Source organism: Palaemon carinicauda, chromosome 25 (assembly GCF_036898095.1).
Source record: "Palaemon carinicauda isolate YSFRI2023 chromosome 25, ASM3689809v2, whole genome shotgun sequence".
Classification (NCBI taxonomy): Eukaryota; Metazoa; Arthropoda; class Malacostraca; order Decapoda; family Palaemonidae; genus Palaemon; species Palaemon carinicauda.
This window is the reverse complement of record NC_090749.1, coordinates 32,459,992-32,475,819: the sequence shown is the minus strand read 5'-3', so window position 1 is coordinate 32,475,819 and position 15,828 is coordinate 32,459,992. Positions and strand designations below refer to the sequence as shown.

General features: G+C 34.0%; 2 protein-coding genes across 2 annotated transcripts in view; both read right to left on the bottom strand.

The window, feature by feature from the left end:
* The window catches only part of LOC137618979 (hepatitis A virus cellular receptor 2 homolog), a 600,331-nt gene that overhangs the window by 134,845 nt on the left and 449,658 nt on the right, over positions 1-15,828 (bottom strand). The window lies entirely within an intron of this gene.
* The window catches only part of LOC137619222 (uncharacterized), a 3,714-nt gene continuing 744 nt past the window's right edge, over positions 12,859-15,828 (bottom strand). The window contains exons 2-7 of the mRNA XM_068349400.1: positions 15,165-15,253; positions 14,933-15,038; positions 14,681-14,768; positions 14,352-14,455; positions 14,082-14,205; positions 12,859-13,439 (exon numbers count right to left, since the gene is read on the bottom strand). Of these exons, the coding sequence (XP_068205501.1) occupies positions 13,191-13,439; positions 14,082-14,205; positions 14,352-14,455; positions 14,681-14,768; positions 14,933-15,038; positions 15,165-15,225 (732 nt within the window). The 5' untranslated portion in view covers positions 15,226-15,253 and the 3' untranslated portion in view covers positions 12,859-13,190. The remainder of the gene's footprint in view (positions 13,440-14,081; positions 14,206-14,351; positions 14,456-14,680; positions 14,769-14,932; positions 15,039-15,164; positions 15,254-15,828) is intronic.

The following is a 15,828-nucleotide window of genomic DNA, read 5'->3' as shown; positions in this document are numbered from 1 at the left end:
TTGCATAACATATTCCTATTTAAAATTACACCAAGGTCTTTAATTGCTTCCTTGTTTGTGATTGTCTCATTATTAGGTCCCTTGTATGCATACACCATTCCTTCTCTGTTTCCATAATTTATTGATTCGAATTTATCGGAGTTAAATACCATCCTTTTTATCTCCGCCCATTCATATATTTTGTTTAGATCTCTTTGTAGTGAGTTCCTATCTTCATCACAAGTAATTTCTCTACTTATTCTTGTGTCATCGGCGAAACTTCTCACTACGGAGTTTTCAACATCACAGTCTATGTCTGAGATCATAATAACAAATAGCAGTGCAGCTAATACCGTACCTTGGGGCACACCAGATATTACCTGGGCTTCATCTGATTTCTCGTCATTTGCAACCACTATCTGTTTTCTGTTTTGCAGGAATTCTTTTACCCATTTTCCTATCTTTCCACAATATTATGCTTTCTCATTTTTTTCTCCAATATGTTATGGTCTACCTTGTCAAAGGCTTTTGCAAAATCTAGATAGATCACATCTGTGTCTTTTTCATTTATCATATTATTGTATATGTTTTCATAGTGAGCTATCAGTTGGGTCTGTGTACTTTTTCCAGGTACGAAACCGTGTTGACCCATATTAAACAAATTATTTTTGACCAAATGGTTCATTATTTTCTTTTTTATTACCCTCTCATACACTTTCATAATATGTGATGTTAGACTAACAGGTCTATAATTGCTTGCCTCTAGTCTTGATCCACTTTTGAAGATAGGGGTTATATAAGCTAATTTATGTTTAACATATATCTCGCTCATATCTATACTCTGTCTTAGCAGTATTGCAAGTGGCTTCGCGATAGTGTTTGCAGTTTTTTTTAACAAAATCGCTGGAACTCCATCTGGTCCGGCTGCCGATCCATTTTTAATTTCGTTTATAGCCGTGACAATATCTGCTTCATTAATATCTATATCCGTTAGATATTCAACATTTTCTTCTCTCATTTCTGTTTCATTATTCTCATTCGCAATTCCTTGGCGTAAACTCACTCTTATATTTTTCTGCTAATATGTTGCATATTTCCTTTTTTTCATTCGTTAGCCTTCCTTCAATTCTTAGAGGGCCTATTTCTATTCTCCTTTTATTCATCTTTTTTGCATAGGAGTAAAGTACTTTGGGGTTTCTTTTTATATTTTGAAGTGTCCTTTCTTCTAAGTCCCTTTTTTCATTTTCTTTCGACTGCATAATCTTTTGTTCTGCATTTTCTATCTTACATCTTATTTCCCTCATTTTCCACACATTTTTTTCTTTTGCAAGATTTTTCTTCCACTTTTTAATTTTCTGAAATAAGATCCTTCTGTCTCTTGGTATGCACGTCTTTTGTTTATTGTTTTTTTTCGGTACATATTTTTCAACAATTTTCTCCAGTATTTTGTACAGTATATCCGTATTTACCTGTATATTATCACTTATAAATACATTTTTCCATTCTTTATTCAGTTCTTCATTTATTTCTGACCATTTTATATTCTTACTGTAAAAGTTATATTTTCCATATCCTTCCCAAAGTTTTGTGCTTTTATTAATTCTGTGATCACTTGCTTTGGAATGAACTATCAATTCTATGACATTGTGGTCTGAAATTCCCGTGTTATACACTATTATTTCTTTAACATAATTCACCTCATTCACAAATACTAGATCTAGGACATTTTCCTTTCTTGTTGGAATGTGGTTTATTTGTTGCATATTATGTTCTAATAGCATATCTTGAAGCTTTTCAAATTGCCTCTTATCTTCTGCGCTACTATTACTATCTTTTTTATATGTATACATACAACCACTTTCTTCTATCCGTTCTTTCCAATCCACGAAAGGAAAGTTAAAATCTCCGGATAGGAGTATATTCCAGTATTTATGGTTTCTACATATATCATCTATTTTTTCTATTATTATGTCAAACTCCTTAGTATTTGGGGGTCTGTAAACTACAATATTCACTAGTTTTTCAATTCAAATTCTACCGCAATCAATTCACATTCTGTGTTGCTGTATTTTTCACAGACTTTTCCTTGATTTATGTCTCTTCCATATATTGCGGTTCCCCCTTGATTCCTATTTTTTCTGTCTGATCTATAAGTTTGGAAACCCTTTATCTGGTCATCACTGCCAGTCTCTGGGAATACCATGTTTCACTTATATTTAATATATCTATTTTTTCAATTTGGGTTAGTTCTTCTAGGAACTCTATTTTCCTTTTAGAGTTACTCGTGACTAAACCCTGTGCATTCATCACTATTATGGTTTGTGTCTCATTTCCATTATTTAATATTGGTAATAATATGGATTCTCCCATGCTTCCTTCCTGTTCTGATATGATGTTCTTTTCTTCATTTCTCGGAATTCTGCCATTAAAAAATCCAACTTTTCCATAATATTTGTTCTTTCGCCTTCATACTTATTTTTGTGTGTAAACCTGCAATTATCTCCATATCTGCACCAACCCCTGGCATTATATATGCATTCTTGGTAGTTGGGCTCTATTTGTGGAGCTTTAGGTTGAAAGGCCTTTTTTGGTGCATAGTGCGGTATATACGCGGTCTGCTTTTTTGTTTCTTTTTTTGTTTCATTTTTGTTTTTCTTTTCAGTTTGCTGAGTTTTCTTACTCTCATTCATAGTTGCAGGATGCATATATCGACATTTTTTGTTGAAACTGCATCCTTTTCCTTCTTTTAGGGTTTTGCATATTTTTGGATGGAGATCTCTGCATTCGTCTCCATATCCGTCTAAATACGCACATTTACCATATATTTCATAATTATGGCATATCTTTGGATGCTTGTAGTAGCATCTTTCGCCAAATTTGCAATTCCCTCTTTTCAGCCTATTACAGACTATATCTTTCTTTTCTTTTTTTTCTTGTTCTTGCTTTTCCCTAAAAGTATGTAGGTCCGGGTAGAGTCTCTTGGGTCTATTATTTGTTTCCATCTGATAATTTATTTCTTCATAAGTATGTTGTTGGATGGCATCATAAGTTATATCAATGATTTCCTCTGCATCCTTACACATGTCTTGTTCATTTTTCTCTTCTTCTTCTTCTTCTTCTTCTTCTTCTTCTTCTTCTTCTTCTTCTTCTTCTTCTTCAACTAATTGCAGCTTTAGTCTCGACTTAATTATATTTTCTATCCAGACTAAGCATGTTGAGCAGAATACCTTTGTGTCTCTATTTTTTATTTTTTGCTGTATTTCAGCACATGTGGGGTGTGTTGGAACATTACAGGCATTACATTTTCTAATCAGTTGTTGAGGATTATTAATGGAATACCATATCTTACATGTATTACACCATTTTGGCATTCTTTTTCCCAATGCATCAATCAGCATATTTACCATATTGGACTTGTTATTGTTCTTTGATGGAATGTGTTGATTGATGTAGACTTTCTTTATAAGTCTCTTTAACACTTGGATCTTCTTTGGAATTTCTTCAATTATTTTACTGATGTTTTCCGCAGATTTGTTCCAGTCTATTGGATCATATTGTTTCAATATGTCTGCGAAGATTTTTCCGTCACACTGGTTGGAGTTGTTAGTGACATCTGTCGTCAATCGGTCGAGCTCCTGTTTCGCCAACTCATGAAATTTCCCTTTGCTGACTCCAGCGATATCTCTCCACGAGTTGCCTGTGTTATACAATGCCATCTTGGTCAGATTTTTATTAATTCACAAGATAACTATCCTATGCCGACGATTTATCTCACTTTTCTGCCCTCAAACTAATCACCGACTATTCACGAAAACTTGTAGCTATATTTCGCTCGATAGCCTTTTTGTTATCCGCGTTAAATCAGGATATTTTTAGGGACGCACAAGTGTTCACTTCACCGGCATACAAATACAACTCGAGAGAGAGAGAGAGAGAGAGAGAGAGAGAGAGAGAGAGAGAGAGAGAGAGAGAGAGAGTGTGAGAGGGAGTGTGAGGAGGAAGGGAGAGAGAGGGGAAGAAGTAGTCATTCTCGGGAAAGAGAGAGAGAAAGTGAGAAAGAGAGTAGGAAAGAGAGAAAAAGAAAGAAAAAAAAAGAATTATTCCATATACCTTCGAATCCTTCTGATGCATCGAATGAGACAATGAAAGGCCAAGAGAGAGAGAGTGTGAGAGAGAGTGTGAGAGGAAGTGTGAGGAGGAAGGGAAAGAAAGTGGAAGTAGTCATTCCCAGGAAGGAGAGAGAAAGAGAGAAAGAGAGTAGGACGGAGAGAAAAAGAAAAAAAAAGAATTATTCCATATACCTTCGATTCCTTTTGATGCATCGAATGAGACAATGTAAGGGAGAGAGAGAGAGAGAGAGAGAGAGAGAGAGAGAGAGAGAGAGAGATTGGAAGGCCTTATGCCTCACAGTGATCTAGATGGTTGGTTCCTTCCTTTGGCTGCTGCTTCTTCTGTGCTACCTGATGATGATGATGATGAAAAAGGTTAAGAAAGAAAGAAAGAAAGATAGAAAGAAAGGGAGAGAGAGAGAGAGAGAGAGAGAGAGAGAGAGAGAGAGAGAGAGAGAGAGAGAGAGAGAGAGAGAGAGAGAGGAGACCCCACCACCACCAGAATAATGAGGTTAGGAAGGAGAGAGAGAGAGAGAGAGAGAGAGAGAGAGACCGAGTAATCATACAGCAAGACAAGGTTAAGAAGGAGATCTACTACCCCTCAGAGAGAGAGAGAGAGAGAGAGAGAGACCCAGAGAGAGAGAGAGAGAGAGAGAGAGCGTGAGAGGGAGTGTGATGACACCAGAGAAAAGGAGAAGGAGAGACCGAGTAGTCATACAACAAGAAGGTTAAGAAGAAGAAAGAGACACAGAGAGAGAAAGAGTGTGAGAGGGAGTGTGACAACAGAAGGAGAGAGAGAGAGAGACCGAGTAGTCATACAACAACAAGGTTAAGAAGAAGAAGAAAGACTAATAATATCCGTCCTAAGTTGCGTGTATCTAGTTATTATTATTATCAAAATTATTATTATTATTATTATTATCATCAAAATTATTATTATTATTATTATTATTATTATCAAAATGTTTACAAACACTTTAGTGCATCACAAATGCAGTTACTGATCGTAAACTGGACGAAGCAGTTTTCTTTTTTCTTTTCCACGGATCACGGAACGAACAACCACCCCCCCCACTAATCCTCCCCTCTTAAATATAACCTGTTTAAGAAAAAAAAAAAAAGGATTCGCCTCACGGCTAAGCAGGACTCCGCCAGGAGAGACCCAACCCCCCTCCTCCCTCCCTGGCACGCTCCTTTCTTGACTTACATCCTGGAGACTGAAGAAGAAGATGAAAGTTTCCTATAAAGTCTTAGGGCTCGGCCAGACCAAGCGCGTTGAGCGGCGAGGTTAGCGGCATGACTCGGCGGCAAGCCAGCGACAAAATGTTGGGTGGCCACACCGGAACCGCCACACATCTCTTGTCTCCTTCACTCCCCGTCTCAGCTTTCGAAGATAGCCTTCCTCGTAAACATGACACGATGGTGTTTGAGTAGGAAATCACTTCCGATTGAAAATCGTTATTTCAATCTGAACTATAAATTACACAAGAGTCTGGATTCACGATTTTAATAAACAGAGAAGGGAAATTAAGTTAATTTTGAAATTAATGTTGCCAGTCTTGTTTGTACGGCGACAGATTTAATGAATATCTGCATATTTCACAAGTCTTTGGATTCTTTGATGGCAACATCCTTCCTGGATTCTGACTAAAAAAAAACCAACGTTGAACTATAGACAACCTCAATCTCTTTTTTACCAGCTATTATAATTGCTTCAGATATGATAAAGTTCACGAAAAATCATTTTCCCTTTCATTCCAGAATTAACTAGCATTTGCATAAGATATATTGTTTAAATATACATACGATTCTTTTCACATTTGAAATTTCTCTATATCTTTTATATATATATATATATATATATATATATATATATATATATATAAATATATGTATGTATATATATAACTAAATGGTGATTAAATAGGTTGCAAAGCAACTATTTTATCACCATCCATTTGCAGTTGATTGCCATAACTTCCATTTATTTCATTTATTTTTGTTCTCCGAAACACCTCCCAATAAATTGTTGATTAGTAATGGCTGGAAACGAACAATTGAACTCGTACCCCTTCAGGAACTGATGAAAATTGGCGTAATCTTGGGTGAAGACTCTCAAGCCGCCGCGATTTTTTAAAACATGAAACATAGTCTGGCGGCAACTGCAGCGGCTTGAGGCTTCCCGCGACTCCTATCTGGCCACCTACATAAGATACTTAAGGTTTCAATTATCAGCTGGAACCTCTTGCCGCTAACCTCCCCGCTAGCCGTGCTTGGTCTGGCCGGGCCCTTAGAGTTCTTTGACATGAAATCATTATCTCCTCTTCGCTCCTACATCGTGTGGTAGGTCTATTCACAATTTAGAGGAATCTTCTTCTATTAAAGTGTTTTTTCTTGGATCGAATGTGTGTTCATGACAACATCTGTTCTATAGATGACGGAATCCTTTTACTCATTTGTATTCCTTCTTTTATTTTGTTTTGCCTTTTTAGTTTTCTCTGTGTTTATTGCATAGTATAGTTTTCTGAAAAGCCAATTACTGGGCTTGCATACTATGTTTTTTACCTCTCTCTCTCTCTCTCTCTCTCTCTCTCTCTCTCTCTCTCTCTCTCTCTCTCTCTCTCTCTCTCTCTCTCGGTTACCCTTGAGGTTGAAGGTTCCTGCGTGCAGACAGAGGGCAACTGGTCCGTGGGTGTCCTTTCTTTCCTAGTCTCCATGGGAAGCTTGAAATCTACCTCGCATGATTAAACATTGATTTAATTACTCGAAATAAATCTTTCAATTATTGATATACAGCTGAATTATGTATTGTTTGTATTGATGAAATAATGTTATGTAAGACAGTGAGTGAAGAAAAGTAAAAGTATTTCTGCTGTTATCCTGAAAACTATCTGCAGGACGATCTGTCCGAGGAGAAGCTGTCTTCGATATCTGGACGCCACTGAGACGTTGTTGTATATTCATTACACACACACACACACACACACTCTCTCACACACACACACACATATATATATATATGTATATATAATATATATGTATATATATAAATACATACATATATATATATATATATATATATATATATGTATATATATACATATATATATATATATATATATATATATATATATATATATATGATTGTGTGTGTGTATGTGTGAATATATATATACATATATATATATATATATATATATATATATATATATATATATATATAGATATATATATATACATATATATATAGATATATATACATATATATATATATATATATATATATATATATATATATATATATATATATATATATATATATATATATGCGTAAAAATCACAGGAAAACGTGATGCTCAGATGCAGAAGAACCACAGGGAAAATGAAAATACGAAATATACGCTTAAGTCCTGACTAGTTTCGTGATACTTCTTCAGAGGACTGATTTATTGAGAGAGGTTTCTTTACATTTTATAGGGAAAGCAAACGTACGAACATACATATAGAGATTTAGAGAACAATGACACTCCCTTACCAGCTACCTGGGCTTGAGTCAGGTGTTAGTAGGAGGAGTCCCCAAGCTCATTAGACACCTGCTAAAAAGGGTCATTTCTAGTGGCGGGTATATTCTTGTTTTTTCTTTTTTTACTTTCAGTATTTATATAAAAATACGGTAGCCTTATCTATATAAATACATAAGCAAAACATACACAAACATACAAATATATATATATATATATATATATATATATATATATATATATATATATATACATATATATATACATACAGATACACATACATACACATATATACATATATACATATATATACACATACATATATACATACATACACTCATACATATATACATATATATATACATATACACATACATACATATGCATATATACATTTATATATATACAACATTAATATCATAAACATATAATCATGTATATATCAATACTTATATCTAGCATAACACTATATAGTGCCAATATACTTATGCATACTATATAAAATAATTGTTTGCTTTAATGAATGGTAGCTTAGGTCTAAATATTAATTTCACAGCGACGTTAATTATTCACAATACATTCAATTCTACATTAAGTGGTTAATGTTTTTTTTTATATAGCTTACAAATCTCTTTACATATAAAGGCGTCGAGTTTATACATTCCATGACCAATATTCAAGTTGTTTTCAAAGGTTTCTTTTATGAAACTGGACTCTATGGTGTTTCTTTCCACTAAGTTATTTGAATGAACCAATTTTTTTGCATCTGACCAATTAATAGGGTGATTTTTATCTCTAACGTGAGCAAAGAGTGCATTATTATCTTGAGCATACCTGACACTTTTCTTATGTTGTTCAATTCTCTTTTCTAGGGCTTTACCAGTTTGACCAATATAGTATTTTTCACAAGCATTGCATGGAATACGATATACACATCCCTTGGTAATGTCAGGAGAATTCTTTATTAAGGCTGTTTTTATTGTATTTTTACTCTTAAATGCTACATTTACATTGAAGTTTTTCAACAGTTGGGGAATTTCTTTAAATGAATCACTATAAGGTAGTACAAGTAAATTTTGTGTGTTGTAGATTTTTCTGTTATCATTACGGAAAAATGTCTTTTTTGCTGTTCTTAGGACATTATCTAACACAATTTTAGGATACTTTAGTTTTTTACCTATTGCTCTAATCCCATTTATTTCGTCATCAATATATTCAGGGCTGCAGACTCGAAATGCTCTTAAAAACAAAGAAGTAAATACAGATTTCTTAACTTTGTTGCCTTGGTTTGAGTAATAATGGACATATGCCGAGATATTCGTTGGCTTTCTGTATACACTGAACTTGAGACTATTATTACATCTATGTATGCGACAGTCCAAAAAGGGTAGGGTACAATTATTCTCCAGCTCCATAGTGAAATTTATTGATGGTACCAAACTATTCAATCTATGAAAAAAGTTATCTAAATTTTCATTTCCTGGCCACACACATATTATGTCGTCAATATATCGAAACCATTTTACATTATTAGGTATGATGTTATTTAAGATTCTGCTTTCAAAAAATTCCATATATAGATTGCTCAATACTGGGGATAAAGGGTTTCCCATAGCCATACCAAAATTTTGTGCATAAAATCTCCCATTGAATTCAAATTTACAATCTTTTATACATAGTTTAATTAATTTTATTAAAGTGTGTTTGGAGAATGGTAGATTCAATTGTCTATTATCTAATGTTTCAGATAAAAATTCCAACATGTCATCAATAGGTACTTTTGTGAACAGTGAGACTACATCAAAACTGACAAGCCTACAGGTGCTGTTGATCTATACTTCATTCAGTTTGTTAATCAAGTCTACATTATTTTTATATTTGAATATGAAATGGTGCCAACTAAAGGATTGAGGATATTCACAAGGTACTTAGATCATTTATATGCTGCTGAACCTACAGAGCTAATTATTGGCCTAGCTGGATAATTTGGCTTATGAGTTTTAATAGTTCCATACATATGTGGCAATGTTGGTGATATTGTACAAACCTTTTTTATCAGATCTTCATTCCCTTTTAATAACTCTTTCACTTTTTTGTTGTAACTACTATTCACAAACTCAATTGGATTTTTTCTTAATTCCATGTATGTGTTTTCATCACTCAAGAGGTTTTCCATTTTTTCTATATAATCATTTTTATTCAAAATTACCAGTGCTTCAGATTTATCGGCTTTTGTCAGTTTAATATTTCTATCTTGCTTCAATTCGACAATTGCTCTCTTGAATCTTTTTGGGCAATTTGGAACCACTGGTTTTTTCATATTGCTGTATATAATACCCTTAATCATATTTACTTCTTCTACAGAAATATCACTGAATTTTTGCAGGTTACACACTCCATTTGTAATTTCTACACTATTCACTGCACTTGATGACATCGTGAAATTTAAACCGTATCCCAAGGCACACTTCACATTTTTATCAAGAATTTTATTTGACAAATTAACCACACATTCTGGATTAACGTTTGTAGTCCACGGGCTACTTTCTATCAATGCATTGAGTTTCATGTCATGCTTTTGTTTGAGTTTTCTATACACTTTTTCGTTCATCTCTTCATAGCAGAAACCTCGAAGTGGGTCTTTCCAATCCGTTGGTATTGAGGCATCAAAATGTCTCCTTTTCTTGTTAGGTCTTCAAACGCCCTTCGGTTTTTAATTTTCATTGAATTTGTATGCTTTTCTAATATACTTCTCTGTATATCACCAAATGGTTGATCTTCTATTTCCAATAGGGATTTCGTTATTATGCATTTCGGAATGACTTGTTCCTCCCAGCATTCACGAAGAAACCGCAGTTGTTCTTTAGTAGTATGGGCGCGTGTGAGGGCGTCTGTAAATTCTCTAATAATATATACCAAGATAGGGAAAGTCGTAGAGAAAGTCTGGAAGGAGTACGTGGTATCCATTTATGCGTAAAAATCACAGGAAAACGTGATGCTCAGATGCAGAAGATTTTACAGACGGCCTCACACGCGCGTCATTATTTATGTTCATTTGAATATCACCCAAGTTTTTCACGCTGTTTCCCTTTACCCACCACCATGAATTCAATTTTGTTCTCATTTAATTTTAGTTGTTTAAATGTCATCCATTCTCTGACACTATCAAGCATTCGGTTTAGAGTTTCGATAGTGTCATCTATATCATTTATGGAGAAGTAAAATTGTGTGTCATCCGCAAATAGTTTGAACTTCACGTCATGCCTTTGTAGTATTTTCGATAGACCAATAGTATAGATGATTAGATTGGGCCAAGTACACTCCCCTGGGGTACCCCTCTCTGTAAGGGTTCATATGATGAATAATAGGTTCCAATTTGTACACAGTAATTTCTACCAACTAAGTAGTCTTTTAGGTATTCGAAGGTTGAATCTTCAACGCCGATGGACCGCACTGAGATTGAGCAATATTAAAATACCACATTTATTTTCATCCATCATTTCCAGCATATCATTTACAACAGAGCAGATGGCTGTCTCCGTAGAGAATAGTTTTCTGTAAGCAGATGGTTGTCAGGCAAAGCTTCTATTTCTTCTAAGTGACTGACTAATTGTTCAAGAATTACATATTGAAGCACTTTTGAAACAAAGGATAGATTCGAAATAGGTCTATATGAGCTTAATTCCTGGTAGCCCAGTGCATTTTTCAGAACTGGTGTGACTATGGCCATTTTCTCAGATTTAGGAAACTTACATTCATCAATGCTTGCATTTGCTATTCCCATTATTATTTAGGCTAGACTAGAAAAGTCTCTCTCTCCAATTACTTCAGATATTGGCATAGGATCGATTCTGGTGATGTCATCTTGTGTTCTGTTGTTAAATCGTATTAATTTTGTGTGTGTGCCTTTTGTATCATTAATCTGATGTTGAGTATCTATAAATGACCTGGTTATATTTTCAATTTTGTTTTTAAAGAATACTAGAAAATTATTTACTAGTTCCTGTTCACTGTATCCATCAGGTAGCTTCTTTTCTTTTACATTTCCCATTAGGAGATGATATAACTCATTTATGTCTGTTGCTGCTTCGAGGATCTTTCTCTTATAGTATTCACTAATATATATATATATACATATATATATATATATATATATATATATATATATATATATATATATATATATATATACATATATATATATATATATATATATATATATATAATGTGTGTATATATATCTATTTATATGCATACATATGAGTGTATATATATATATATATATATATATATATATATATATATATACATATATATATATATATATATATACATATAATGTATGTGTATATATATCTATTTATATACATACATATGAGTGTATATATGTGTATATATATATATATATATATATATATATATATATATATATATATATATATATATATATATATGTCTGTAAATATATGTGTGTGCGTGTGTGTGTGTGTGTGTGTGCTCCAATCATTATTTTTGCCATAGCTTTTTGAGTTATAATTAGCTTTTTATGTTTTAAGGCTTTAGTAAGACTAAGCTTCTGATGTATAAGTTAATACCGGTACGACCATTTGATTAAATTCTTTTTCTTTTTAGAGAGAGAGAGAGAGAGAGAGAGAGAGAGAGAGAGAGAGAGAGAGAGAGAGAGAGAGAGAGAGAGAATGGAAGTTTACCCTTGATAATCTCATGTTTTTTACCAAAAGCTCTCCATACCACGTTTATACTTCTTTTATTTTTTATCTCATGTTATGGGGAACCACTTACTGTCTGTCCTAAGTATGTATATTCATTAAGAATCTCCAGATGTTCGTCCATAACCCTTATTTGCTGTCTCTCTGTCTTTTCATTGGACATTATCTTAGTGTTACTCGTATCAATTCTTAGTCCTACATTTCTGCTTTTTCTATTCAAATCCTCCATCATTTTTATTGTAATTCTCAAGGGTAAAGTACTTACTCCAGATAAAATAAGTTTAAGAATAATAGAACCGTATAAAAATAATCATTAATATATATATATATATATATATATATATATATATATATATATATATATATATATATATATATACATATCAATAAAGATATTTATGCAACACTGTATTCATGAATAGCTTTATATAAAACGATATGTTGTACAATTATAGTTTTAAATTTCCCTCATTATCTAGAATTATAAGGATAAGAAGACCAAAATTAACCAATTATTTTATTTGATAGTATTAACGTGACAAATTCTTATTTCTAAACATTTCATTATTTTTGTTTCAAAAATATCTGGGTATTCAAAAAACAAAGATTTTATTCTTTTTTATAAGCAGATATAAAGCAAATGTTTATTGCATAATATTAAGCTTTCTAAATTCAATCTAATAAAATCACAAGAAAAGAAAATATGATGATCAATTGTTAATGATTTGAACCTATCTGAATGTTAGTATCAAGAGTACAATTCCTCTTTCTTCTTCATGGAACTGCGGTACATGTAAGAGGGGCTTCTTCTTCTTCTTAGCCTCTGCCAGCAGTCCCTAGACCTCCACCGGGTGTCAGAGTCCGGAGAGGTCAGGTACAAAGGGGTGTCGGACAGCCACGCCGCGTAATCCTGGCGTTGCCACCGCATATGGAAGGTGGCGAATCGGAACCCTTCTGTTAATACTGGCTTGGCAAAGTATATGGTTGAGTTTCGTGGTAATGTCGTTGGCAACGCGAGGAAGGTAATGATTTATAGCCTTCACCACTGCATATGTATTATTATTCAGCTCATGAGCCACTTGTCCACCGATTCCAGTGAGGGTCTAAGAGGAAAGATACAAATAGACAGGCACAGTGTAAAATCCGGACGTCGGATGCCGTCCGGGAGAATAGAAAATCGCTTGTATCACCGGGAAAGACGCGAAAATACACCTCTTTTTTGTGACTGGTAATGTTCACTGATACTTTCTGTTATTTTCTGAATAAATGTTCGAAAAATATTGGTTTATTTTCATGTTATTGAGAATATCACTTAGTACATAGTGTAATGTTGACGTCCGATTGAGATTATTCTCAATAAAATGAAAATAAATCAATATTTTTCGAACATTTATTCAGAAAATAACAGAAAGTATCAGTGAACATTACCAGTCACAAAAAAGAGGTGTATTTTCGCGTCTTTCCCGGTGATACAAGCGATTACTATTCTCCCGGACGGCATCCGACGTCCGACGTCCGACGTCCGGATTTTACACTGTGCCAAATAGACATGGTGGAAATCACATTCATAACACCAATTTCACGAGACTGTCCAATCATTCATAATTTCTTTTTTATTCTTTAGTTAGATCAACATTTTTTCCATTGTATTTAGTTCTTATAAACACGGAAATGATGACTAAACTGAATAATAAGAGTTGACCATATAAGGGACTTAATTAAGGAAGAGAAAAGGGAGCACTTACCAAGATTTTTTCAGCATAGAAGGTTATTTGGAGAGTATCTCTGAGGATGCAGAGATTGAAGGGACGATCATTGTAATTTTCATGTTTGAACCACAACTCCAGAGTATAGTCATTCAGCTTCGAACTGACAGTAGGAAAAAAAAACCATTGTTAACGGCAATTGACTAATCTCTTATCTCTTAAAGTTCAATTTCGACAAGAATCTATGTTCAACAATGCTACAGGAGGGACAGGTAATATACGGGTAAAGTAGGTTTTGAAAATACTCACAGTAAGTTGGTCGTTAGTGGATGGACTTCAACTGGTTTATTAGTTTGTATTTTAGCATGACTGGTATTGAATTCCAAATTGTGTCCTGTGAGGTTCAGTGTTGCCTATAAAAGATCAGGAATTATTCGTAGAGACAGAGAATTTGTGTGGTATTAATTAATTAGAAGTAGATGAGAATTAGGAAGAAGACAAATGATTCATTTCTTCTTGCTAAAGAAACGATATACAAAATCAAACGAGCCACAAACAATTAATTGTTTTGTTTAGTTGTTTTCAGAATAACACATAATTAGGTAAAAAATCACGAAGATTTTATAATGCTTCCTTACCTCGCTGTCTTGCCCAAATACATGGAAGGAGTTGCACTCAACATTGGAAAAGCCTTTAAATATCAGGTTTAAGAAGTCGAAGGTGTAACTGAAAGAAAAAAATTCAGCTTGAGAAAAAAATTCAGCTTCAGCTTAGAAGAAATGACAATGCTCACATCGTAATAAAATGTCGCAGAATGTTTTTAAGGCATTTTCTCTCTAAAAAGTTACCGAAAACGAAATTCACGTCTTCATTTGTTATTCATAACTAACCTGATGTTGTCACGAATATAATAGAAATCCGAGATTTTGGGGAACGTGTGTGGATCCTCCTTCTTAAGCTCCCTTTTTAGTCCATAAGTAATGTTCTGACATGGGGCTGAAAGGAAAGGAATATTCAACATAAACTAAATGAGTAAAGAAAGCAACAGTAAACAACTTCAAAAATGAGAACTCAGACACAGCACAATTTCACAAAGCTCTTTCAACCTCTTTGTTTACTTACTTAGAGGCACTTGTGCAAAGGCAGCTGAAATTGCCGCCAGGATCAATGTTCTCTGCAACATGGTTGAGGGAGAGCGTTTCAATGACGACCTGTAAAGAGAGAGAGAGAGAGAGAGAGAGAGAGAGAGAGAGAGAGAGAGAGAGAGAGGGAGAGACTGATTAATTATATATATATAATAATTTTAGACTGTAATCAGTACTTGTTCAACTCTACTTCTCTTTTTACATTGAAAGACATGAGGTCTGAAAAGAGATTGATCTCAGTTCAGTCCAGCAAAACTGTGAACAATCTTAATGTCATTCTGAAACAGCTTCGGGACCATTTCTCAGTAGACATATAAGAGAAAGGAGTAATTTCAAATATAACTCACTGTAATTATTAGAAACAGTAATGCCCCCATATTAAGAACTGTACAAATTGTACATACATACATACATATACCAAAGGCACTTCCCCCAATTTTGGGGGGTAGCCGACAACAACAAGAAACAAAACAAAAAAGGGGACCTCTACTCTCTACGTTCCTCCAGCCTAACCAGGGACTCAGCCGAGTTCAGCTGGTACTGCTAGGGTGCCACAGCCCAACCTCCCACATTTCCACCACAGATGAAGCTTCATACTGCTGAGTCCCCTACTGCTGCTACCTCCGCGGTCATCTAAGGCA